This window comes from Bactrocera oleae, chromosome 2 (assembly GCF_042242935.1).
Source record: "Bactrocera oleae isolate idBacOlea1 chromosome 2, idBacOlea1, whole genome shotgun sequence".
Taxonomy (NCBI): Eukaryota; Metazoa; Arthropoda; class Insecta; order Diptera; family Tephritidae; genus Bactrocera; species Bactrocera oleae.
In genome coordinates this window covers 7,500,812-7,526,657 of record NC_091536.1, presented here as the reverse complement: position 1 = coordinate 7,526,657, position 25,846 = coordinate 7,500,812, and the positions used below count along the sequence as shown (strand labels likewise).

At 36.6% G+C, this 25,846-nt stretch overlaps 1 protein-coding gene across 7 annotated transcripts in view; it reads right to left on the bottom strand.

Moving 5' to 3' along the window:
• Nucleotides 1–12,412: 12,412 nt before the first annotated feature.
• osy (ABC transporter oskyddad) overlaps nucleotides 12,413–25,846 on the bottom strand; it is a 124,576-nt gene continuing 111,142 nt past the window's right edge. For all 7 annotated transcript variants that reach the window (XM_014230054.3, XM_014230056.3, XM_014230055.3 and 4 more), the window contains 6 exons: nucleotides 25,137–25,399; nucleotides 24,960–25,053; nucleotides 14,884–15,311; nucleotides 14,173–14,392; nucleotides 13,929–14,106; nucleotides 12,413–13,856 (listed from right to left, as the gene is read on the bottom strand). In XM_014230054.3, coding sequence (XP_014085529.1) covers nucleotides 13,102–13,856; nucleotides 13,929–14,106; nucleotides 14,173–14,392; nucleotides 14,884–15,311; nucleotides 24,960–25,053; nucleotides 25,137–25,399 — 1,938 coding nt within the window. In that variant the 3' untranslated portion in view covers nucleotides 12,413–13,101. The remainder of the gene's footprint in view (nucleotides 13,857–13,928; nucleotides 14,107–14,172; nucleotides 14,393–14,883; nucleotides 15,312–24,959; nucleotides 25,054–25,136; nucleotides 25,400–25,846) is intronic.

Here is a 25,846-nt window from a genome sequence, read left to right as displayed (position 1 = left end):
TGTCAATAGTGATATCTTTAGAGTCTTGTGCCGTTGTAGTCATTCTGCAAATGTTATAAAGCTTACCAGGAAATGCACTCTCGTAGCAATACCATAAGACTGGGTATTGTTTGGAGTTGCGATTTTCACTTATGTAAGTTCGGTTAGCGTTAATCCACTGCTAATACTTTTACAGTTGTTAGATCTTCAGACGTCCGATGGCTTTATCTAACCTCAGAAGTTTTCTAACAAGAGAAGGAAGTAGTTTGTTATTGTTTAAGTGCGATTTTTAGGGTAGGTGATCGGTCTTAATGCCTGACGATAGTCGGTTCAAGCCTTCTGATTTTTGATTTTCGTAAGAAAGAAGCATTGCGGCGTGAGTAACAATTTTATATCATCTATTCTATCAGGTCAATGTTTCATAGAAGAGAAATCGCTTTCGATATTTCTACTTAATAGAGAGTTCATTTAGTAACTCACAGTCAATTTTAAGGCTCATATCTATGTCTCTTCAATCCATATGCTCTTTTTTAAATTGGTACTATTGTGTCTTTAGTGATGGTTTTTATATAGACCTTTTTAAGCTTCAGGGAACTTTTGTCTAACTGCCGGACTTTTTTTTCCAAAATACAAATGAAAATAATTAATAGTTAAGATAATACAAATTTTAGAATATAAGGTACGCGTAATATGATTTAGAAATTTACTCCAATCTACGTTGAATCTGCACACATTTCTTCAAATTCTAATCACTTAAGTTTCTTATTATTTGCGACCTATAAACTTTGCCCTCAACTTTTTACCCACCGTTATACTAATCGCTCTCTACTCTCTTCGCTTTTAGCACTGCCTTACTCTGTGCTTTACCATGTGCTCAGCCTTAGTTGTTGCTCTCGCCACGATGTTCATTATGCATTCCATGAATTATGCTTGAGGCCGTGCTATGAAATCGTTTGCGGGATTAGGGTCAATCATTTTAATTATGAATTGACACAACAGGCTAAAACACAAAATGAAAAAACTCTCTCTGAACATCTTGTCTGCGCTTGCTTTGCGGTTAATAGTTTTTTTCTGTCATTCTGTTTTATTAGTCTGGTGACACACTACTTTGATTCTAATCTTGTAGGAGTATGCATTTGTATTTCTATTTGCATTTGACCATTTGCTGGCATGTCTAGTATTTGTGGTGTTTTTGTTGTTGCAATTGCAAAGTGCGCCATCACAAAACGTAAATTAACAAATGGAAAACTTTGAAATTGAGTCGTGGAGGTGAGCCTTTGTCTACTTTTTCTCTTCGGTTATCTGCTTAACCGCAAATTCTGCTTGAGCGCTCAAACTACTCGTTATTTTCTTTGTATATGTATATATATGTGTGTAAGCAGTGCAAACGGTTTAGACAATTAATTCTCGCAATTAATGATTTATCACGTTTGTTTTGAATGCAAAAAAAAAGTGAAAATTTCTATGATTAATAGAGTACTAGTTGTCAAAGAGTGAAGTATACCAATGTATTTAATGACGCTTTTTAAAGGAAAATCACGAGGTTTATTAACAATTTATTTAGCATGTTTACCAGAGTCGTCAGCGGAGGGTGTGCTGGACTGGGAACTTAGCCAAACACAACTGAATGCTAATCCACCTTTGACATTTCAGTAAATTCGCAGCGTCACTATGTGGCCTCAATAGAATATTTACCCCGTTCTAATAAGGTTTGGGCCAACTCCCAAAGTGCTTACTGAGTTTAGCGCAAGTTTTCTTTGCCAACACTATTCACAACAAGCTGCAACTACATATGCAATTAAAAACTTTTCTAATGATAGGTCACACACTTAATCCGCCCAAATAAGGCTTGTAAATATTTGTTATTTGGATGCTTTGAATTTTAACAAATTACAGCAAATTAAATAAACGCCAAGAGTGCTCAATTAGTTCGCAAATTTTATAGCATTAGTATCTGCACGGAATTTTGAACCTTCTAACTGCGGCTGCCACTTATGAAAGCCATGCTTCTGCTCTAATTTGCCACCATTTCTTTCAGCATAGCAGGGCTTATCGCATCAGGATCGCACCGAGAGCTAAGCCAACTAGTTAGTTTATCAGCTTAGACCACTATTCTCACGTACCCCTGTGATTATGGAAGACCTCCTATTAAGGGAATTCTGCTCAATTACGTAACCTGTCGGTAACGTGTAAGAAAAGCTTACTAGGGCGTAAAAGGTTTGTTGTTTTCGGTATTATTTTAGAATCTTCTATTTTAATGTGTGAACGAGACAAAATATACCGCTACCAGAGAGATCTAAAGACATAAGGAACCAAAACTTCTGGGATCATCCGACGAAAGCAGGTTTATAGTTGTTGCCGGCTGTAACCAAACTATTATCGAACCTAAAGATTTTGCTGCATATGATGTAGTGTTTATTAGTCTCATAAAATCTTTATCTAAGCTTGAGTTCTTAGTTGCAGTGTCTGTAGTGTGACTTAAGAGGTTGCAGCATTCCATCTTTGCTCAACAAAGTATTCAAAAAACGAAGAATACTCCAAGAAAGGTTAACACAGAACCGACGGCTTTGAGTTTATATATCGTGACATAAACTCCTTCTCCGGAAAATATTGAGGCTGTGTGTCAAACGCATGGTCAGGTGAAATGTCCAAAAGCCTTCTTTGCTGCAACACTCGTTCACTTCGTTATAACTACCCAAACCGAGTTGTTGGTATCCAATCAGCAGACTAATTAAACTAACTTTTTTTTAAAGCAAAAATTCGTAACTATACCGTTATCGCCGCTCGAAAATTCAAACCAATGTCTTTTCAATCATTATGAAAACACCGAAAAAATATATTCCAGTTTTATCATAGTTAAAAATCGAACGCTTTCATGCACATCCACCAAAAACTGAAACCAATAACAATACTTTTTGCAAGTGTTGCCGTAAAAGTTTCGAAAACTCCACATTACGCGAAAGCACTGGGGACCTCATTAGCGTCAAATGCATAGCGGAAATGCTCTAGCTGAAATTTAAGCAGAAAACTGTCGAGGCACTGCAGAAAGAAATGCATTTGCAACACATCACACACAAACACACATATATATATATAAGAGCTTCCTCGCATATATATGTGTGTGTAACGACTTTTTACATGCCGACATTTCGCATTTAATGCGCTGTCTTGCCATATGGCGACAGCAAAGCTGCATACTTCACAGCTTAAGTAGGCTGACAGAAGATGATAAAAACGAAATATAAAAAAAAAAAAGATATATAAAATAAAAAAGACAAATAAGTGCAATTGAAATGAATAAAATATTTACGTGAAATAAATTTACGTGCAGGCAATTTGGGCGCATAATGCAGCTATAATTCTTTCGTTTTTCGCAAACGAAAACGCAACGCTTCCATTGAAGGGCCAATTTTCCACGTTTCACCTTTTAAATTGTTACGACGTGAACACCGAATGCCGCTGCCGCAACGCTGTTGATGCTCCTACAACTACACTTTACTTTTCAAGGGGGTGGAGTAGACTGGTGGTTGGATGGCTTACTGTTTGCAACTGTGGCAACGCCAAACCACTTCTTTGACATTCCATGCACTCAGCGACCATTTATGTTGCCTTTCACCTAGATACAAACGAGTATACATACATACATACATACCAATGCACTCGCCACTTCTGCTTGCAACAGCAATGTCTCAAATCTGTCTCCGTCGTCGCCTCCGCCGCTGCCGGGCGTTCCATCCAGTTCCTGCAGCAGTGGCAGCCTCAACAACGATGGCAACGGCGACGGCTGATAGCAAATTGCATCCATCCACTTGGGAGTTGGAGGTACAGGAATCGTAATCAAACATACAAATACACACACACAAACACAGCCGAACCGGCAAGCTTGATGAGCGCGAGTAAGCAAAATCAGTGTAATTCGTTGAAGACCGAGACTCCTCAGTGGCATTGGCTGTGACTGTGACTGTGTCGGAGGGTGGTGGTGGGTGTAGGTAAGATAATGGCGTCGATAGGGTGCCGTATGCCAGGGGTTAACTGCGAGTACATGACACATTTCGTTTCATTTCGAATTTCCTCAATTTTGTCGCACTCACTTGGCACACTGCACGGCCCGATCCTCCGCACCAAATTCGTGCGCCTGAAACGACTTGTATACACTTTTATTGCAGTCTGCATTTACGAAAAGGTACAAAACACTTACACTAACACATACGTACACACACTCAAATATATGCGTACAAACGTATATACCAGAAGCTCTAGAAATGAACTGCCTGGAAGTTGTGTAGTTTATAGACAGCGCCGCATGTACTCTTATACCCGATAGTCGCCGTTGAGTGGCCGAGAGCAGGCGAAAATTAACTAAATAGTTGGAAATTTAGTTAATAACTCGCTTTTCAATTCGGATTTGTGCAGCTTGAAGGTGTTGCAAATTAGTATAATTTGATTTTTGTAAATTTTAAATAAGACCTTCAGGTGAATTTGTGTAGGGAGCAGTATTTGTCAGTGTCTGGTAGCCCAAATATAGCATTGAGATGAAATTTTAAGACATACTAAAAGTTTCTACTTCCTGTTATTTTCTTCAAAGAATTACGCACTTTTGACTGAGTCATCTCAAGCACAGCACTTCCAGAACTTAAAAATTTGAGCACACACTCTAAACTTGGCTTTATGCACAGACTAACTAGATTCCAACTCGTGGTAACTCAGGTTTTTGCTGACTTCGATGAAGCCTGGAACCGTGTTACATTTTATAATTTTACGGAAGCTCTCTAGCGGCGACTAAAATTGACACAGTCATCTGGACTTCATTTCGTTCGATATTTCCATAAACTAGTCATTGTAGCAATGGAATATAATGAAATTTCATATCAGATGCTAATGATGATAGCTTAGCTATTACGTTCGAGCGTTTGCCAGCTAATTTTGGTCGAATGTTAGCTACAGTAATCGCCTCGATCCAGCTCGTTACCATTCCTACGGACTCTAAAGGGACTCTTTAATGCTATGTATTAAAAAAAAAATTGGATTAGACTCTGCCAGTTCAGATAGACTTCCGAAGACTGACTTAACAGCGTAATTGACGCCTCTTGCACACTGAACAGGGTGTATTAAGTTTGTCATGAAGTTGTTACAACCAGAAGGGAATGTCGAAGATCCTATCAGATATATATAGGTATGTATAAATGATCAGCTTGACGAGCTGAGTTGATTTATCGATGTCCGTCAGTCCATTTGTCAAGTATGTACGCGAAATAGTCTCTCAGTTTTTGAGATTTCGCTATGAAATTTTGCAATAGTTTTTTTCTGCCAAAGAAGCTGCTCATTTGTTGGAACCACCTATATCGGACCACTATAGGATATAGCTGCCATACATACTGACAGATGAAACTCAAGTACTTGTATTGAAAAGTTTTTTTTTTATCGTATAAAGTATCTTTACGTATAGAAATTATTATACAATATACGAAGAGATTGTTCAAATCGGAACATGTACAAACAAAATCAAGATTCTGTATGGAAACTACTTTGTTAAGGGTATTATAGTTTCTGGCAACCGAAGTTAACGTATTTCGTTTCTTTCTGGATTTTTTGAGTATCGGAACTGAAAGGCCATAAAAAAGGGCGCGAACTCACTCTCAAGATCTGCACCGTGAGACTCCACACACTTTTGAAGATTATGAAATGGCATTATAAATTGAAATTATCATGACCCGATAAACGCAAGTACCAGCAGGAGAAGAAATAGGCTTGTCATATCCTTATTTAACTGTATCTGTCTCTTCATATCTCTGTTGGAGTGCACATTAGTCCCACTTTTCGAAAAGGTTAAATTACAAGAAAAACATTTAGCTTCCATACCACCGACTGATTAAATACAAAACGAAACGGAGGACAAAAGCTTCGCGAAGTTATGACATAAGAAATTCAAAAAACTTAAAACCTTGGATCTTCAAAGAAATTGTAAGATTCTAAAAAAATGTCGGTATTTAAAATTTATTTACTTATAGACACAGACTAAATTTCCGATAATAATCGATACATGAATGCGTTCAAACAACTAGTCAGCTTAGTTGATTAAACGAACTCAAGCTCCTATGGGTTAAATAAAATAAGACAATATATTTGCTAGCTTGTCACTTGCTACAATTGAACATGGATTTTGCAACGTTCTGGGCTTTTGTTCGTCTATAAGTACACATGTGTTGGTGCCAATTCACCAGCTCACCTTCTTTATGTATCTGTGTGTTTGTGTATAATTTTATCTGTGTTGTTTATAGCGCAACGTGTAGGTAGGTCGAACAATGAAGTGACGTTAATAGTAGATAGGTAGCAGTCGCCGACTGTGCAGATACTCGTGCAAATACAGATTCAAATAAATAAGAAACAAAGCAGCAAATTAAGTTCGATCAAACCCCAGGCGTTATTGCATGCTTGTACTGCTGATGACTTTGGGTTGGCTTGTTTGGATAAATGTGTAAAGATATCGTTATGATACCTGGATATGAACAAGCAGACAATCGCATATATAAACGCGTATAAGGGTGGTCCTTCAAGCTAGGAAGAAAATTAATTTTTTTTTTCTTTTTTAAAGTTTTTATTTGATATCAATATTGTGAAGTTGGCAACACTTTTAAGAAATATTTTTGATAAAAATATGTTTAAATCTTTAACAGACCGCAACTTTATATATATTAATAGGTTATATGATCAATTTTATAAAAAAAAAACTTTTCTATAACAGGTGGCATATCGCGATATACATTTTTTAATGACTTATGATTTTTCTGACATAAATTTTTCTGGTCAATACACATATATTACAAATAATAATGCTCAAATTTAATAATGCTTCTTCATCATAAGCTTAACACGTAAACTATAAAAATATTTATTACATTACATTTTTAAAGAGATGGCAACCCTTGTAAATAAATGTTCATAATCAGAAGCATTCTTAAACTTCTTAAGCCCGATACACGTTTTTTTTTCAATTTTATCAATTTTACTAAATTAAGGATTTAAAATTTGAAACAGGTGGCAACCGCCTTGAAGAAATTTATTTTCTACAGTAATCTTCTTTAATCCTGATTAAGTTGATACACTTTCATAATAATTATTAGGTCATAGCAATTTTTATAAATGAAAGATTTCAAACAGAGAGCAAGAATTTTTAAAAAAATATGATTTGCTATGAGGATTCTTATAATACTTATTAGGTTTTAACAATTTTAGTAAATGAATTATTTCAAATAGGTGGCACGGACTAAAAACAAAAAAATGTTTGATCTTAGTTTGAGATAACGAGCTGAAATTTTGCACACATCCGTTTCTCCCTAAGTAGCTAATAATTTGTTGGAATGGCCGATATCGGATTATTACAGCATATAGCTGTCATAAAAAATGCACGATCAAAAAGAAGTTCTTGTATGAAAAACTTATTTATTTAACGAGATATCTTCAGGAAATTTCGCATGCATTATTGTCGAAGACAACGATGCTACATCCGAATAAACTTTTCAGATCAGACTACTATAGCATATACCATAGCTGCTATACAAACCGACTAATTTGAATCTGATTGCGACGGTTCGGGTAGTCCGAACGTTAAGCTCATTGCGACCAAACATAAACCTATCTAATAAATACCGCACTTTAATTGTGAGGCTTTTAATCCTAGTATTGCTGCTTAAGAGGAAGATACTGAACAAGTGCCCCGCACACAATTTTAAGAACCACCTTAATATGTATATTATTATTGCTAGCATAAAGCACTCCTCCTAGACAAAGCGATACCGAGTGACTTACTTGGCACATAAATACATACAAATCAATGCCTGAGTCGTCACAGACACCTGCATAGCCCAATAAATATACACATCGACATAGTAAAACATGACATTAAATTGGTTGCAACATTGCTGTCATCGAGTAGATGACAGTTTGTACGAAATTTGCATATTGACGTTGACAGTCGCCTGTGGTTGTGAACATGCCAAAAATTTATTCACACATCCATTATTCTTCTCATGCATACGCGTATATGTAGCTTTGTACGTTTCTATGTACTGTATATGAGTATGGGTGTTAAGTAATTTTCACATGTCCACTTTGCATCGCACTACGCGCTGCGACAGTATAAACACATGCCTTTGTATGTACTTGTGTATACATGTGGACAAATTGCACCCGATTGGAAGTTCTTAATAATAAATAATTAAGGAAACAATAATAATTTCGATAGTGAGCACACATTTTCCAATAATCTGCCATATAAAAGCCACTTCACAATGCATAGTTGAAGAGGGGAGATATACATGTAAGTCTTAATATTTGGGATAAATGTTGACAGGTAATGAAGTGACAATATTATCCGGCAGTGAATTGGCAACTTGAGTCAGGTTTTAGCTGTAGGCAGACTTCTCTCAATTTTCTATTCGTAGCGGCATCAGAGGGTTCGTCGCACTTTCTATTTAAAGGTTTGTGATTGCAACAGATAATTTGAATGCGATATATCAATACAGTGAAATCTATAGCAACATAACTGTGCTTTAGAGAGTGCCAAGAGAGGATTGGTCGTTCTCTATATGCATTAACTCAGAACGGTTTCTGGGACTCTTTCTTATGTAATCCGCATAGTTCCAGTGCTTGTTTAGAATATATGCATTATAAAGATTTCGGTCTTTTGCTTACCTTTAACTTTCGCTGATTTCAAAATCCTTACAAATAGTAGTCTACAAATTTCACAGCTCTCGAAGTAGTCAACCATTTGCAACTAGAGCCAGTTACAGCTACAAATCTTCAATTTAGAAAGGCTTCCGAAAAGTTCAATGTATAAAGCTTACCCGAGAGCATTTTCTTGCAGCAACATACTTGTAAGACAAGTGTTGCAAAGTCGAAATCATTTGAGTGAGTTAAGTGACTAACTCAAAATGTGCATACTTTAATACTCTGTAAATACCGAGTATGTGAATGTCGTCGTTAAAAAACAATATTCTTATCTATGGTTCGATATAGGCGACACCAAGGACACACCTAATCTAATGTGGGCGAAGTTTTCTAATAATGAATCCTTTCCGTAAGGCCCTACCATATTTTGCTCTAAACAGGATATATTCAAGAATAAATTCAACCCCATCTAGTACTTATGAGTTGAGTGTTCGAAAATTTTCAGAACAACGACACCAACCAATCGAGTTTTATAAATTTTATGAGCCGCGATAAGCAATATGGCCCTTTATATCAGAGGGAAATTGGGAAAATCAGCAAACAAAAGGTGGCCAAATGAGTTAAGATTCCCGCCCCGAAGAACTCAAACACACCACACACAATGCAACACTGGATATTGAAACATGGGTACCCGGTAAATGTGTACGTATTTTTGTGTTGATTATTCGAAACAACATGTACATGTTTAGTAGTCTTTGCACTAATGCGGGCCGATTAAAATTTATTTTTGGCCAAGCATTGTCACTTCATCCGGTCTCCCACATGACATTGAGGAACGTCATGAGTGTAACGCCTGACTTTGGAATACATATTACGTAGGTGTATAAATAAAGTTGATATTCGAGCACGATCTGATAATAACGCTGTACGATAACTATTTAAAAAAGAAATATTAAAAGGATCGTACTCGATATATATTATACGTGTTAATAGACGAAGGGCAAAGCTCTTAGAAAAGTCTGCGACTAAGATATTTATATAATGAATGATACAAAGTACATCAAAGTACAATTCACAATTCCAATTCACAAGTCTGAGGAATCACAAAAACTGACGATTTAAGATTGATTGCTTTATCCTTTATAGCCCCTTAGAGCTCTTACTTAGCTAAGGGCATTTTAGTACTCTCTTCGTAGAGTTATTTCAAGTGAAAAATTGAGAAATTAAACCAGCAATAACGGCATAAAAACAAGCGTTTATAGCACGCCAATGAGGTATCATAATATTTTGCTCTTAAGAGAGCAAAACTCAACATTGTGAGAATAAAGGTGGCGAAGAGAAGATCACTCCATTTTCTGCCTCATTTAATTACATCTCATTGATTCTGCGTTGTTGATACTGAGATAGCGAGCAAATGCGATACATGATCTGCTCCACGTTTTTTCTTTTAGAAATTACGCACAGAAAAGCAAAAAAAGGCTTAGCCACAACCATGCATAACCAAACAACAAAAATGAAGATCTCTATGTCTACAATGTCGCGAATTTCCTCCTGGGTCGTTAAGTATTATGCATATATTTATTGACACCCATTTGCACATAACGAATTTTAGCAGCATTTTTGTCATATTCCCACAATGAGTTGGATGTAAGTGAACTGGACTAAGTGGCTTTGGGCTGTCAACTTTTGAGCATTTTTTTTTTTTGTTTTGCAGTTGAAGTAAATCGGAAATGCTGCACTTGGCAGTAATAAACTTATTTTTAACTTTTTGAATTTCTTACATTGCCACAGCATCTAACTTTGTTAACCAATATTGGTCAAAGTCAAAAGGTGCTACAACTTCAATTGGAAATGTGTCTGAGAATTTTCAAATCTGACAAATCTGGCAAATCAGTTGGAACCGCACTGACAGCTGAACTGTTGTGTTGGTTGTTTTTAACATGTTCACTTTAAATAATCACTTGTTCACATACATACATATTTACAGTTAATTTTGTTTATATATAGTTCCCTAGCGTGAGTAGTTAACTCGTCACTCGTTGATCACAAGTGTGTCGAAATCACAATTATCGTATGCAAATGGGAAACTGAATTTCTAAAAGTTGATAACCAAACTAACTATTTGGTTGTTTTTGAGAGGATTTTGATTTGTTTGAGGTTAGAAACGCTCAGATATACGCATACACCAGCTTAATGTTAATGATGGCAAACGCGAGTTTGATTTGGTGTTGAGCTTTTGCCACGTACTCTTGGAAGTCAAAATGATTTTTGGAATATTTATGTACTTCGAGGCATGAAGGTGTAGTCGCTATTTAAGGTTTTAATTCTTCTTGGAAGTTGAAATGGCTTTCCAGTACAAAAGGGTTTGCAGATTAAAATTTAAAAGCCGAAGTTTTTGCGTTGAGTTTATCAAACGAAGGGTATGTTTTTTTAAACATCTAGTTTTCAAGAAGAAATAAAACGCATATAATTTAATATTATAGGCTAGAATTTAGCTTCATTATAAATATAAGGGTTTATGTTTTATTATGTTTTAAAAATAAATTCGTGTAAGTGATTGCCGCTGCTGGCTCGAATAAATTGCAGGCGAGGAGCCCAATTTTTGATCACTTTTTGCAGTAATTGGGGCCGTGGCATTATTTGTGCCAGATTCTGCTTGAATGAGGGATATGACACCGGGCTATATATGTATATGTATGTATTTTGTTGAAATACCAGATTCAAACGTAGCAACCCATTCCTAGATAACTACTTAATCCACTATTGAAAGTGAGATTAAAACCAAGTATGGAGAAAGCAGGCATCCATTTTAGGAAAGTTCTTAGTATATTGTGAAAGTTTTAAATCTATTTGTTGCAGCTTTCTTATATGCAGCCTTTTAGAAATTGGTATTACTAGAAGAGAAGCTCTCATGTAATATGCGGTTCAGCAAGTCGCCCGCATTTTTGTGTACCAAAAAGTTTTTTATTCTAGTGTTGGACAAACGCCTTCGACTTTTTTAAGCACTTTGCAGTACTCAAGTGAGTCATCTTGGGACTTTTTGGATGCGAACAACGATATGCTGCTTTTAAACGTTTCGCGTATATGGAACTCATTTCTTAAGTTTGCTATTGCGACTAAAGCGTATAATTGACTGTTTCTGCAATTATATACATTGCGCAATTGGCAATGAAATCAAGTGTTTTGAAAATCAAGGCCTACTCAAAATTCAATTGCTTTCATGTTGAACGAGCTGTATTCTAAAAAAATAAATAATTTCAGTTTCGCTAGAAAATATTTCTTGCTTGATTATTGCAAAATCGTTGCTTGTCAATAAAAAAAAAACACCAGAACATTTTCTACTCGTTAGTACAGGGTTGCATTTTTTTTGCTTTTTTAAAGTCATATTGCCATGAATCGCTTCGGCAAATATTAAATCAAACTATAAGATAGAGCAATTAAATATCAATAATTTATAGCAGCAATTAGTATTATGAGCAAATAATTGTAAATTGTCTAGTGTAAATGCTTCCTCTTCAACAAAAAAAAGTCAATTAAATCATGTGAAATTTTTTATATACATAAACAAAAAAAAAATTCTATAGAAAATTACGCATAAAGAGATTTTATTATTTTTATAGATCAGCTTCAATAAACAAACCTGTTCTCGTCCATTAAATCAGCATAATTTGTATAATTAAAGGCAACTTGCCACTGCCACGTCCGTGCAATGTGCCCGGCATTGTGACAGCAGCGTTGCGTACAACAATAAATAAACCGTTATCAATATTATGTGTATAATTTTTATTGCATAAATTACGGCTACAAAACATATGTTGACATAAATACATACAAAGAAATACCAATATTGTTGCATGTATACAAGTGATGTACAAGCAAATTGACATACAAACATTCAATTTATGTTTTTCTCGCATTTTTTGTTGCCTGTTCTTTTTTAATTTTTTTTACTTATTTGACTTAACCCAAATGTACATAATTTTTATTTTTTATATATATTTAGAACAATAAAATCCGTTAGCCTTACAACTAAAATACATAAAAAACGAAGTACCAGTAGAGGAAATTAAATTAAAAATGCTGACAAAATAAAAAAAAAATAAAAAAATTAACAAACAAAAGATTAAAAAATAAAAAAAATTCAAATTGAGAAAAAATAACTAAAATAACTGTTATAAAATTACTAAGTGTACTTAAGACACAAGTACCTAACTTGTTCCTAAGAAACCAAACAATTTTAGTTGGCTTACTTAAATAAATTGATCAACTCTCTACCACCCTGTAACCGAAAAATAACGCAATACTCTACCACGTGCGCTTAGACACTCTCTTTCAACGCACACGCATACCCTCAAACACACGTGCCACCGCACTCTCTCTCGCTCTCTCTCTCACTCACCCTCTCGCTCGCTACCTCTCACTCTTTTGCACTCATTCAACATACTAGTTCTCTCTTTAGCCCTTCTTAAATTTGAGGAATAATATGCTCAACACCAAAAAGACCAAAACCCAGAGGGATATCGAGATGAAACCATTATGCACTGATGGTTCGGAGAAACCCCAACCACGTTGCAATATCGAACGTAGACACTCTGTTGGTTTGGTTAACGGCAAGAACAGGGTTATGAACTGCAATGCTGGATACATGCCCTCGATGGGCCAAATGATACCGCACAACATAACGATTGGCAAGAAGGAGCCCAATGCCACGTAAGTAGCCGTACGCTCCGTGTCCACAGCACAAGCGATAACGAAACCGAAACACATGCCACATAAGCCGTTGAGCAGGCAAAGCGCAATCACTAGCCACATGCTACCCTCGTTGGTGAGATCGAAGAAACCGAAGCCGACAATAAGCACAAAAGTCATTTGTACTATGACGACAGTGAATTGTGAGAGCACTTGTGAAAAGAGTATTTCGGGTCCAGTGATGCCAGCCACCAAGCAGCGTTCCAACATGCCCTCGTTACGTTCGATCAGCATGGCACCCGATGTGATGGCCACAGAGAGGAAGAATATGATGGTTAATATGACGCCGGGTGCAGCAAAATCAGTGAAATTTGGATTGCGCGTGCCATAGATCGGTTTTTCCCAGTCGACGGGTATACGGCCAATTTTCGGATTAAGTTCACAATCGTGCAGTATAAGTTCGACGAAGTCGAAGAAGGTGTACTGTAGATCGCGGTAAAGTAGTGTGGAGATTTGTTGATCTGTAATGAGAGTGAAGAGACAATGAAAAGTTAGGCAATCTTGATTATTAAGCCACTTAATCTATCACTCACTTGACATATCTAGGCGCACATTAACATCCGAAGCATCTATGGTAGCATTATCAGCATAGCGTCCGCTTTCAACACGTTCATTCAATGCGTTCGTATAGTTCTTATCGAATACCAATGAACCCCATGCATTGCCGCGTCGTACCTCAGTATTGGCTTCTTCCTCGGTTTGGAAAAATTTCTGTAACAAAGCAAAAACAAAGTCTCAATTTAGCCAATGAAATGGAATATGCACCCAGAAACTCACCACATGCATGCTCTTATTCGTCTTCAACATATCCAGATAGCGGCAACTCAAATATGTTTGATTGCAACCCGGAAAAACTGGACAAAATTGATCGATTACCATTTGTTCGGAGAGCTCTCCATTCGCCACAGCCAACTTGAGGCCAGTTGGATCGTGACCAATGGCATAACAGAAGAGTATGATTTGTACAACCGGCAAGGCGACTATGAACATCATTATGCTGTGGGAGGAAAATAAAGCGAATTAAATAATGTACTGGTTTCAGAAACGCCTGATATCGCAGTATTATTCCATTTTGAAAGGATCGCGGTCCAGCCGTTCTTGTTTTCCTTCAGCTAAACGGGCGGTATTTCCAAACACTTTCGAATATTGGTGACCAGAGAAAAATAAATATTTATTCAAGAAATGTAGGTCGTCGGATGTCCATATCAGATACTACAAAATCCATAGTCATACTAATTTAGAATAACTCCACAAAAAATACCGCATTTATAATTATTTTCAGAACAACAATGCACCTTAAGGGATTAAAGGAAGTTTCCTCGAGATCTTACTGGATTTAAGTACCCATGAATTATTGATTACTTTTGAAAGCTTCATATCTAGAGCTCACATTGTTTACCGCGAAGATTCAAAGAAAAGCTTTTTCGACAATACCTTGCTTACTGGAATTTTCCCTATCACAATCCATAAATTCCTTCTACAACTCACCCCACATTACGCAACATCCACAAATAGTTCTTCCACACCAAGGCGCGCATGTGATGCGAACTTATCACATCCAAGTGTTGCATTAATGTTGCTGGCGGCTCCTTATCGATCGGCAGTGGTGAAGCGGGCATCTCAGCTGCTGTAATCGGGTCACGAATTGCCGAATTCATCGAGATGTTATCACCGAATTCACCTGAAATATCGGCAGTGTTATGCTCATCGGACATATCCAAGGCCGGATTCGAAATGGCTGGCACTTGCACTTGCTCGACGATTTCCTGTGCAATCGACGAACGACGACGACGTCCCATATTCTGTAGAACAGACAACTTCAGAAAGACTTCCTCCAGGGAGCTGGCATTATATTGTTGGCGCAAAAAGTTGGGCGCCTCCTCCGCAAGCATACGACCGCCACGCAAAAGGCCGATCTAATAACGACAAAATATACAACAATAACAAATGAAAACAAAATCGAAAAGTTGGAGATAAAAAGTTTAGTTGGCCCGTTTTGTGGCTATTTACTTGCCGCTTGCGTAAATATCCATACTTGTTAGTATATTCAGTTTGTTAGTAATAAACTAGATTAGTATGTGAAATTAAATTTGTACGCACACATGCACGTGTTAAAATATTTGTGTGCTTCGTCGAAGTTTTTTATGCAACTTTGTGTATGCTTTGGCCAGCAAGCCACTTGCGGCCGAGTAAACTTTGTGATAAACCGCATTGTGCCGTTCGGTTTGACCTCTGCCGCAGTCAATTATTGTGCACAACTTCAACTCGACTATCAATTTTGGTCAGTCAGTTAAACATGAATTGTATGCGGGAAGGTGTATGTTTTTCGATATGTATCTCCAGTCTGAAGTGGCTCCTTCCCGTTTTTACTATTCTGACTAAATAGAAATAGAGGAGAAAAGTTAATTCTGGAGTTAGCGAAACTCGACGGCCAGCAAACTCGCAAATGCTGCACTCGAAGTCACTTAACTTTTAGGTAAACGGAGCAGATGCAGCCTAGTTCTTAGAAGGCAGAATGGTACAGTGTGTGTCTTTGATTATTAAGCTTAATGAATTCATAAACAGCCGCAATTCGGAAAGTGACTACACTTTGGATCATAGGTGAGATCGCATAAAAGTCGGAATGTTCGTTCATAAGATCCCTACAATCCCAGTTGAGCTTAGCCTTTCGCCGAGATTTAGGTTAGGTTAGGAGGTCAATCTTAACAGCGATTTTATTTGGACCGCTGAGAATGCCGGTCCGTTTACCTAAAACTCTTTAACATCAGATAAAAATCGACAATGCGCTTTGAGCCTAGCACAATTGACGGCGAATGTCAATTTCGACTGTGTCTCCGGGTTAATCGAAGGTAATACTGCAGAGATTTTTCAACATCTGTCTTGCAAAGGCTTGACACTGGAGAAGTGCCTGCATGTTTCTACCTCACCTTCCCCCAAATAACTTTGACAACAAGTGTCCAAAAATATGTTTAACCTTACCGCATGAATGCCTATTGGGCATTGTCCTATAAGAAAGTTCAAGTAGTTCAATATATCTCCTGCGTCCTACTTTAGGCCAAAAGGATCTTGCAGTCACAGGCGAGGTAAATTGGTTCAGTACTATAATATAACGCAAGACGCTAAGGGACGTTCAACTCGGTTCCATTCCGATGTGCGCGGGCCAAATGTGACACCCTCCGGCTAGTTCGTCGGCTGAAGTAGCTTTGTGCTATGTCTAGAGAGAACAGATACTCTTTGACTAACTTAGAGCGAAGAGTTAGCGAGCTCAGCGCTAATATTGCCACTCTGTTGTCGGAGTGAATGCTTCCCTACCTGAAAGAAGCTGCACTTCGTAGCGGTACGTCTACCACCACCTTAATAGTAGCCACTTCCGCCTGAAAGATATTACATTGGCGATGCAGTGTTCCAAGTTTTAACTAATGCAGTTGAAAGAGGAAAGAGTTACGGCGTGTCCTTGTTCACACACTTGGCAGTAAAGCACCTGCCGGCAATGTTCATTGGTGCTATGTGACATTAAGTACCAGGAGATGCCGATGAGATCCGCTCTTTGGACACGTTACAGCTTCTAAGAAAGCGAAGTCTTTACCTTCCACAGCTTTTACCAAAGATAAGTCTTAGATATTTCACCTTATTAACAGGTTGAAGACTGAGTCTCCGAAAGAGGGGAGAGGCAGGTCTAGGATTTTATACCTCCTAGTAAAAAAAATCCTTTACTTGGTTCGGTTAGCTCATAGACGATATTTAAAAAAAATTCTTTTAATCATAAGAATAACGTCGTCATCGTCGGCTATCACCCACAGCCTCGTTTCTCGAGTTCTTCAAGGTTGTTAATCACCAAGATCGAAAGCAGTGGAGAAAGCACCCCACCCTGCGGAATGTCTTCGCCCTACTGCACTCCGCCACGACCGTTCTGTCGCAAAGAAGATTACAAATGAGGTTCGCTTCAAAGTTTTTAAGGCCTTTAAACACCGCCAGGAACTGTATGGCAGATAAACTAGCCACAACGAGCACCACTCTACAAGTAATGGCCTAATGGCCTAATATAACACAGTTCGCATAGATGGGGGCCAGCCAGCTGCGTGAAACCTTATATATTGTAGTTTTTATCTTATTTAAGGTATTGCTTATAATGTTTATCCATAAAGCTTTCGCGCTGAAAATAACAGAATCTGTAACTTTTCGTTAAGTTGTTCGAACCTGTTCTCGTTAAGGAGTTTCTGGCTTGGAGCTAAAGCCTTCTGAAAACTTGGGCCTTACTTTTTGAAATTGATTCACTGTATCTTTTATTCAGTGTCCGAGCCTTTTCAATCGCTCTTCAGCTGCGATATTTTTTTATATTTACTTCGCTTTGTGCCTTTCTTATTACAAACTATTGAACTGAAAATGGGTAAATTCTGTACGTGCGCTTAGATGCTTTACTAAATTTTAACTATAAATATCCCCACTGAATGTCCTCAGCTTCAACTCGTGCATAATACCGTTACATGTTCTTAGATAACAGTTAAACGCATCGTTGTATGTTGATACGATGAATGCGACGTGCGGAAATTAACTACAATAATTGATTACCGTTTGAACATGTGCAGACACGCCCAGGAATAAATTAAACGAAAAGAGTGAAGAGCAAATAGTAAAGAAAGATGAGTAAATAGGGCAAGCGTAAATTCAGAGGAAAGAAGACTTTAACTGTGTAGATGTTAATAGCGTGCGTGAGTGAGGTTGTGCAAATGATTGAGCAAGATATAAAGAAATTTGTTTGTAGTTATAGACAAAACAGTTTTATTTAACCCTGCTTCAGCGAGTTTCTGTGGTTTTAAAGTGATCAAAAGTAAATAGAAAGCATAGTAATAGTGTTAAAGCGTGAACTAGACTACTAATCGATTCAGTTGTAGCATTAATGGCTGTCTGAAATGGTTAACTCCGCTGTGATTAAACAACAACAAACACAAGCGGAGGTTTCAAAGCCATCAAAAACCATTTAAGTTGTATAGCATGATCTTCTTCGGATGGCTATTGCAAGTCGCTCTTATAGCGACAAAAAGGTGAATCTTACAATCCACAACAATATTTAGTAGTCAAGTTCAATTTGTGGTTTTATGTAAGTAGAGACAAATTTTCATTTGCCTATAATTCTAGTTGTCTTGCTCTCTTAGCTCTCTTGCCATACAAATTATATGTAAAAGCAATAGCAAAGTAATCGTGTTGACTTCGTACCAGAGAGTATTCCGATACCGCATTGAAGATAGCAGTGCTACCAAGTTTTGTGTTTGCATAATTTAGATCAGTTTTACTGTTCTGAATGATTCTTTCTTTCCTCTGTATTTGAAAAACTTAAGACTTAAATTCAATTATACTAATTTATGGAAAACATAAATAATGTGTTACAGCGCCGGTTTTTAACGCGAAAAAAAAATTTCTCCACTAAATAAAAACCACAATACTATTGCGCATGCGTCAGATGAAATTTTAGCGTAGTGTCGTACCACAAGTGCTGCCCATCTGCATTAGCATGTGACACAGTTTATTCGATTCGCTACTCTCCAACGCTTGGCTTTGGGCTCTTAACTAGTAAGCTGAACTCATCTTTCACCTCTTTGCAATAATTTTGCCACTTTATATTCTGGCGATATCATGTCATAATTTCGGCTGCAGAACACATTAAAATTTAGAGTAACTTTTTCGTATCCCTCGTTTAGTGACTTCTTTTTTAAATAATTAACGATTTCTCTCTAATACAATAAACCTTTTATTAATCTTATAATATCTTCTACACCTAAATATAAAAACGATGCATGCTTATATTTTCATTACAGTCCGCGTTATTTACGAGTGATGTAGCATAGCTATTGAAAGAGTGGAGAACTTCTTAATTTTTTTATAATAGTGTATGATACTTGAAGTGCGACTCGGGCACTCAGAGAAGATACGCATCTTACAAAAAGCTGCGAAACGATGAGTCATTTTTACATTAATACTCTTCGAAAAATGTTAGTGAACCTTAATGACCTGAGCATAAAACTCAATTATGGGTATATTCAATAGTGATATCTAAAATACCACCAATATATGCTCCATAAATGGATCTAATGGGTTCTGGGGTATCCATGTTGAGAGTATAGACACTACCACCTATACAGCAACATCTTCAGGAAATATCTTCAAATATTGAAAAGATATTTTATTAAAATCTGAAAACAATACTACACTGACTTTAACCTAAACTTTAGATTAGATAAGCCAATCGAGCCATACCTTCGAAGATATCTTTTTAAGCGATTACTTTGCTTTTCTCCATACAGTTGATTTTACGGTGTATATCTTGCACAGTAAGAAAGAATTTCGAAGACAATATAAACATTTCAGCTTGCTGTAAGGTAGTTCGGTATCCAATTTTACTTAGATTTTTTTATAATTTCTTTGATATAACCGACTTCTTATATTTTTATTTTTTCTGTTCTGTGTCAACCAAAAACTTTCTTACTTTGATCATTATTTAATTTATTGATACATTTCGTATTTAAATTATCTCCACCGTTTATAGTTACGGTATTAGACTTTGAGCGACTATGTAACGTATACGCTATGGCGGCTATATTTTAATACAAACTTAAACTAAACAAAAAAAGTTCATAGTGAAAAAGATTCAACAAAATTCATTAAATGAATTATTTATTACAGAAATTTTTATTGAGGACAATCGTACATTTCGAGAAATTTAGATGTGGAAATGAGCCCAACTTTTTTGGTATTTACTGTAATCTAACTAACATAACATTTAATTATATTCTAAATAGTGTAATAACTTTTTAAATAAAAGTATTAGTATTTATTTGGGACCGACAATTACTCAAAAACTAAAAAAATGCATTGAGATCAGTTAGTTTCTTGTCGTAAATGGGTTTTTGGCCAACCAAGCCATTCAATGGATCTGCTGTACAGTACTTATTTGGCTGTCAATAACTTCTGCTTTCTCACTTGCATCAAGTATAAATGAGAGATCAACAGTTTTGATAGCATAATAGGTGTGATGGTGGCAAAATTTTTACATTTGACAATATATTTTTAAGCATTTTGGCATGAACTATTGCCTAAAGCCATAGCGCAATTTACGAAGAAATTTTTCAGAACGGAACGCTGCCATACAAACTAACCGATCAAAATCAAGTCTTTCTATTGATCTCTTTTTTATTTGATAAGGTATCTTCACGAAATTTGGCAGGTCGGACCACTATAGCATATAGCTGACATCAAACTAACCGATCAAAATCAAGATAAAGATAAAAGTGTATGAGCTTTTATGCTCTAAGAAATACACCTGTGAAGGGTAACAAAGTTTGGGTGCAGGCGAAGTTGTTGCTTTTATGTTTTTTAATCTTTTTTGTAAGCGTAGTAAAGAAGTTCTTCGAAAATTAGAGGAAAAGTGTATACAAGAAATTACTCAGCTTTGTATTATTGAAAGAGTACTTAAAATTATAGAAAAAAAATGTGGAAAACGGTTGGCCTCAAGAGCCATCCCTGCAACTTCCCTCTAATTTCATACGCTAACGTTCAAATTTCGCTTTTTTCACTGCTTTTGAGCTCTTCGAAATTTTTCGTTTTCGATATCTAGCAAGTAAATCAACCGATTTCGATCCGGTTTGCGGCAAACGATGTGTTTCTTCAAGGTTTAGAACTGATTAGTTATTTTTGAGATTTCTCGAAATCTACTGGTCCGATTGGGTCCAAACTTACACGAAATTCAAGTGCAATGAAACCCTTTGGAATGCCGTTTAGTTTATTCAAATCGGTTGAGCAGTTTAATAGTTATAAGAGGGTCACATACATCCACACACACATACATCCACACATACATACAGACATACGGACATCATCGTAGAAATGTTCGGGGAAGCTTCCTCGACCCTCAGAACGTCGAGATCTGTTGAGAACTCGATTTTTGCAAAATGGGGTGAAACCAATATCTTCCCGATTTTTAGAAAATTTTCCATTTTCTTAGCGGGAAGTTAAAAATTATATTATCGTTGATCTTTAATATATTAAGACACAAATATAATATATAAATTTTAAAGATGATTTTACAGAGTATGGATCATGCTATTTCTCATTAATAACTGTATAGCCTTGTGAAGGATGTAATTCAAACTTCTTTTATAAATTCTACTCCTAAATTAATGTGCGAGAAAAATGTAAAATATAGTACAATCTACTTTATTATCAAGCTTTAATTTAAATGCGCTAGCACTACCCAATTTAGTCGAACTTTTAGTCTGCTCACTGAAATTAAACACACCCAGTTGTTCCATAAAAAATTTGCCAAGTATTTCTAAGTCGAAAAAGCTCAGCTTCGATTTTTCGTTTATCAGAAAAATTATTGTTTTTGCTGTTTTTCTAAAAACATTTTCTTTTCGGAAATTCTTTTTGTGAAAAACTAGACATAGCGTGGTAAAACGAAAGCAGGCAACTCACTAACATAAAACACAGCGCCAAACCGTTTTCTTATTTTGGAGTTCACTACTTTGATACACACAAAGCTTAACGCAACGCTCGCAAAAACCCAAGAAATACTTAATTAAGGACACATCTGTAACGGCGAGCTATTCCCGTCGGCTGACTGGTCCTTGTGATGCGCAACATAAGTGCCGCAAAAGTAAGACACAACAATGTAAACATGTATAAAGTATAGGAATATTTACGCCATGTATGTATGTGTGTGTGTGTTGGTTTATGTAATGTAATAGTCTGCAATAATCACTATAAATTTGTCGGTATTGACTTTTGGGCATAACAAATGAGAGCACATATTTATACATATGTATATACATAGAGTTCTATATATTTCTATATATATATATATATATACATATACGTATATATAATATATGTATGACAGCGTTTTCACCCTAAGGTGAAACTAATGCAGCAGGCGGTGAGCCGACCAAAAGAAAGTCATTACTCACTGCGGCCTGCGCGTAAATCTGTTAATAAATAAAAGTTAATCCTGAAGTGTGTACTGGATTACAGTACATAGAAATTGACATTATTTACAATTTCCGGCTTCCGTCCAACTTAATTTAATATCAATAGAAAGTTTTCGGCACACATTGTAAGCGCCAAAAGCTAAAAGCCAGGAAAAGTAGTATCCTACTATAAATATACTCAACGTACGTGTAAAGACATGAGCGCACACGCGCACACATACATGCAAATACGCAAAATATATATATATACATGTACAGATACGCAACATTGCAGCGGCAGCGACATATAGCATACAGTTGGCATAAGCAGCATTATTGCCGATGGGCATACACGGCGTATACGCAATGTATCATTTCCTAGTAGAGCGGTAGATACGTTTGTACGAATGCGGGATTAGGCGACGAGTGCGCTAGAGAGCTGTAATATGATTGTATTTGTGCTGAGTAGTCTCGCGAGACTTCAACACACACACACATGCACGCGTACAAACATACTAAAAAATAAAGCTACTGGGGTTATGCTTATGGCTGCTAGCGTACAAGTAACGATAAAGCAAACAATCTCCTACGCGCCCCGCGCACTTAGCGTTGTCAGCCGTTTTCCTACTTATGTGCGCACAATAACCAACATACAATCACAAATACATACATACATACGGTATGTTTATGCCTGAAACAATCTTATGCGCGCTTATGTATGCATGTGTGAGTGTCCCAAACTCGCTCGCAGTTGTCTTCGTGCATGTATTTTTTGTTGAACGTGGCGAAAGTGATGACTGCGCGCAAGTTGCCACTAACTCTTTGTGTACCGTAGGTGGTTTTTCGGTACCAAAATATATATGTACATTTGTATACACACACATGCACATGCAAAGCATTAGCAAAGCGTAGGTAAGCTGTGTCTTCCACGCCAAATTTTGTTGTTGTTTTTTTTTTGTGGAGATAAAGTTGCTTGCATGCTTTTGGGAGCCTGTTGGTGGAAATTGTGGCGTGGCGGTTGGAAACGCAGCAAATCTATTTAACTATCAATTTCGGTATCAACCGTTTAGTTTAGTATTTACCGTCAAACAACTGTGAAACAGGGAAAACATTTTAGTTTGTGTTTGTGGCGTTAATTTATTCGACTCTAATTTGATGTGTCATCGCGTTGATGACAGTTACAAATGTGTTTTAATTTACCTCTGCTGCTGTTGCTGCTGCATTTTGGGTAAATTGCAATTGTAATCGGATATGAATTCAAGTTTATTTTTTTTTTAATTACTTTTATTGAAAGTAAAAAAATTTGGAGTTTTATTGCGTTTTGAGAAATTATCAACTATATAACAGTTATATTTTAAACCAGGTGGTAATGCCATAAAATATGTTTCCATGTAAAATGCATTTTAAAGAGCACATATTTATCATGGTGTACGTTATTTGCCAAGTTGATTCAATTTATTGCCAACGCTCCTCTGAAGTTTCAATTTTTGCTCTAGCAACAAGAAAAGGCGTTAATTTTGGCTGCACTGAAGCTTTAATAACCTTTACTGGTGCATTTTTTATAGCATAAAACATAGAGAAAGATTATTATCTTGATTTTGTTTGGCCAGTTTATGTTGTAGCTATATATATGCTATAGTGATATGTCTTGAATAATAATCATAAAATTTCGTGATGATAGTTCATCAAATAAAGAAGTTTTTCATACAAGCACTTTATTCTGATCGTTCAGCTTGTATAGCAGCTAAATTTCATAGTTGCCTAAAATTGGCGGTTCCGACAAATGGGCAACTTCTTGCTGAGAAAATGACGTGTGCGAGATTTCACGTCCTTATAATTTTAAGAACTGACAACAGACAGACGGATATAGTTAAATCGACATTCTGATCATTTATACATATATATACCTATATATTATAGGGTCTGCAACGTTTCCTTTTTGATGTTAAAAACATCGTTCCAAACTTGATATTCACTGTTCCTATTTTTCGTTTAATTTTTTTTTTTTACAGAGAGTACATTTGTTTTTCTATTCCAACCTCAAAATAATATTTAAAAAATATTGGCTCTTTAAAAATTAATAATTTTCAATAAAGGTGGTTTTTGCAATCATATCGTTTATAACCCGTAATGCAACACTTGGCGCAACCAGGCTCATCAAATTAAGAAAGAAATTATATTTTTCGTCTATTTGGGTACCAGGATATTTTGGTACCTCCACCATATTTAACATATTCTAGTGAAAAACTACTTTAAGCTAAAATGCCATTGAATTAGGGAGATGTGTTCGCTGATCAAAACTTTAACGATACTAAAATTTTCTGCACGTTTTGATGTCTAGAAATTTCGCTGGTGACCTGACAGCGTAAACGATATATATATAGATATATGTAGGCATAGACTTTATAAAATGACAGTTTGCTTGCTATTCTTTGAGTCTAATTAAAAAACAGAACAATCGCAAGACGAATAGTCAAAGTCATGTCTTTGGCTTGTATACTAAAAAGACATTCGCATTGATAAAGCTAAAAATTTGTTTGCATATTGGTGGCATATACTCAAAAACGTAAGCTATTTTGAAAAAAATGGCAACTCTAGTTAACTTACCACATGTGCCTGAGCGCACTCGTCAATGTAATGTGTTGTAATTATCACAGTTGTATTCCCAGTTTTCGTTATATCAACCAGATGATCCCAGATGCTAGGCCACATAGGCGGAATGAAAAACAAAACGGTAAATTTAATATGCATGCATGTATATGTATGTGCACACTATTCAATTACCTTTGCCGCAAGACTGGATCAACGCCCACAGTCGGCTCGTCAAGTATCAGCAATTCCGGTTCGTGCAACAGGACCACGGCCAAACTCATGCGTCGCTGTTGGCCACCGCTGAGATTTTTCACCTGCCGCGAACCATTTGGCAGATTCAAAAATTTCAACAAAAATTCCGTGCGGTCATCGATATCGCTGCGGGCCATAGCCGCAATCGTGCCGAAGTAGATTAGTGTTTCGCGCAACGTGAACTCGCCATAGAGTGCAACTTCCTGTGTGTACGAAAAAACAAAAAATAAAACAGAAGTGAGCAACGTCAAAAAAATGCAAGTGAAGGGCGAGAAAAAAAGGCGAGAATGCAAGCTAAAAAATGGAAAACGAAAATTGGAGTGGAAATGCTGTAAGTGTGTGAGCAAATATACGAGTATGAGAAATGAAGCGCGAATTCGTGCTAACAATAGGTGAAATTTAGTTTATTAACTCTAAATCTAAAATATTTCTGCCTTCACTTCGCATAAGCCCATCGGTACAGAATCAGTTGGAGTTGGAGCGAGGGTTAGAGACAACGAATTAAGAAGCAGGACGGATATAGAGCGAGAGAATAAGTGCGATAATTAGACCTCATCAGGTTAAGAACAATCGACTGGGGAAGGCTTTGATTTTACTTGTTGCATCGAATTGATGTTTTCTATCGATATAAGAAGTCGTATATGCGCTAG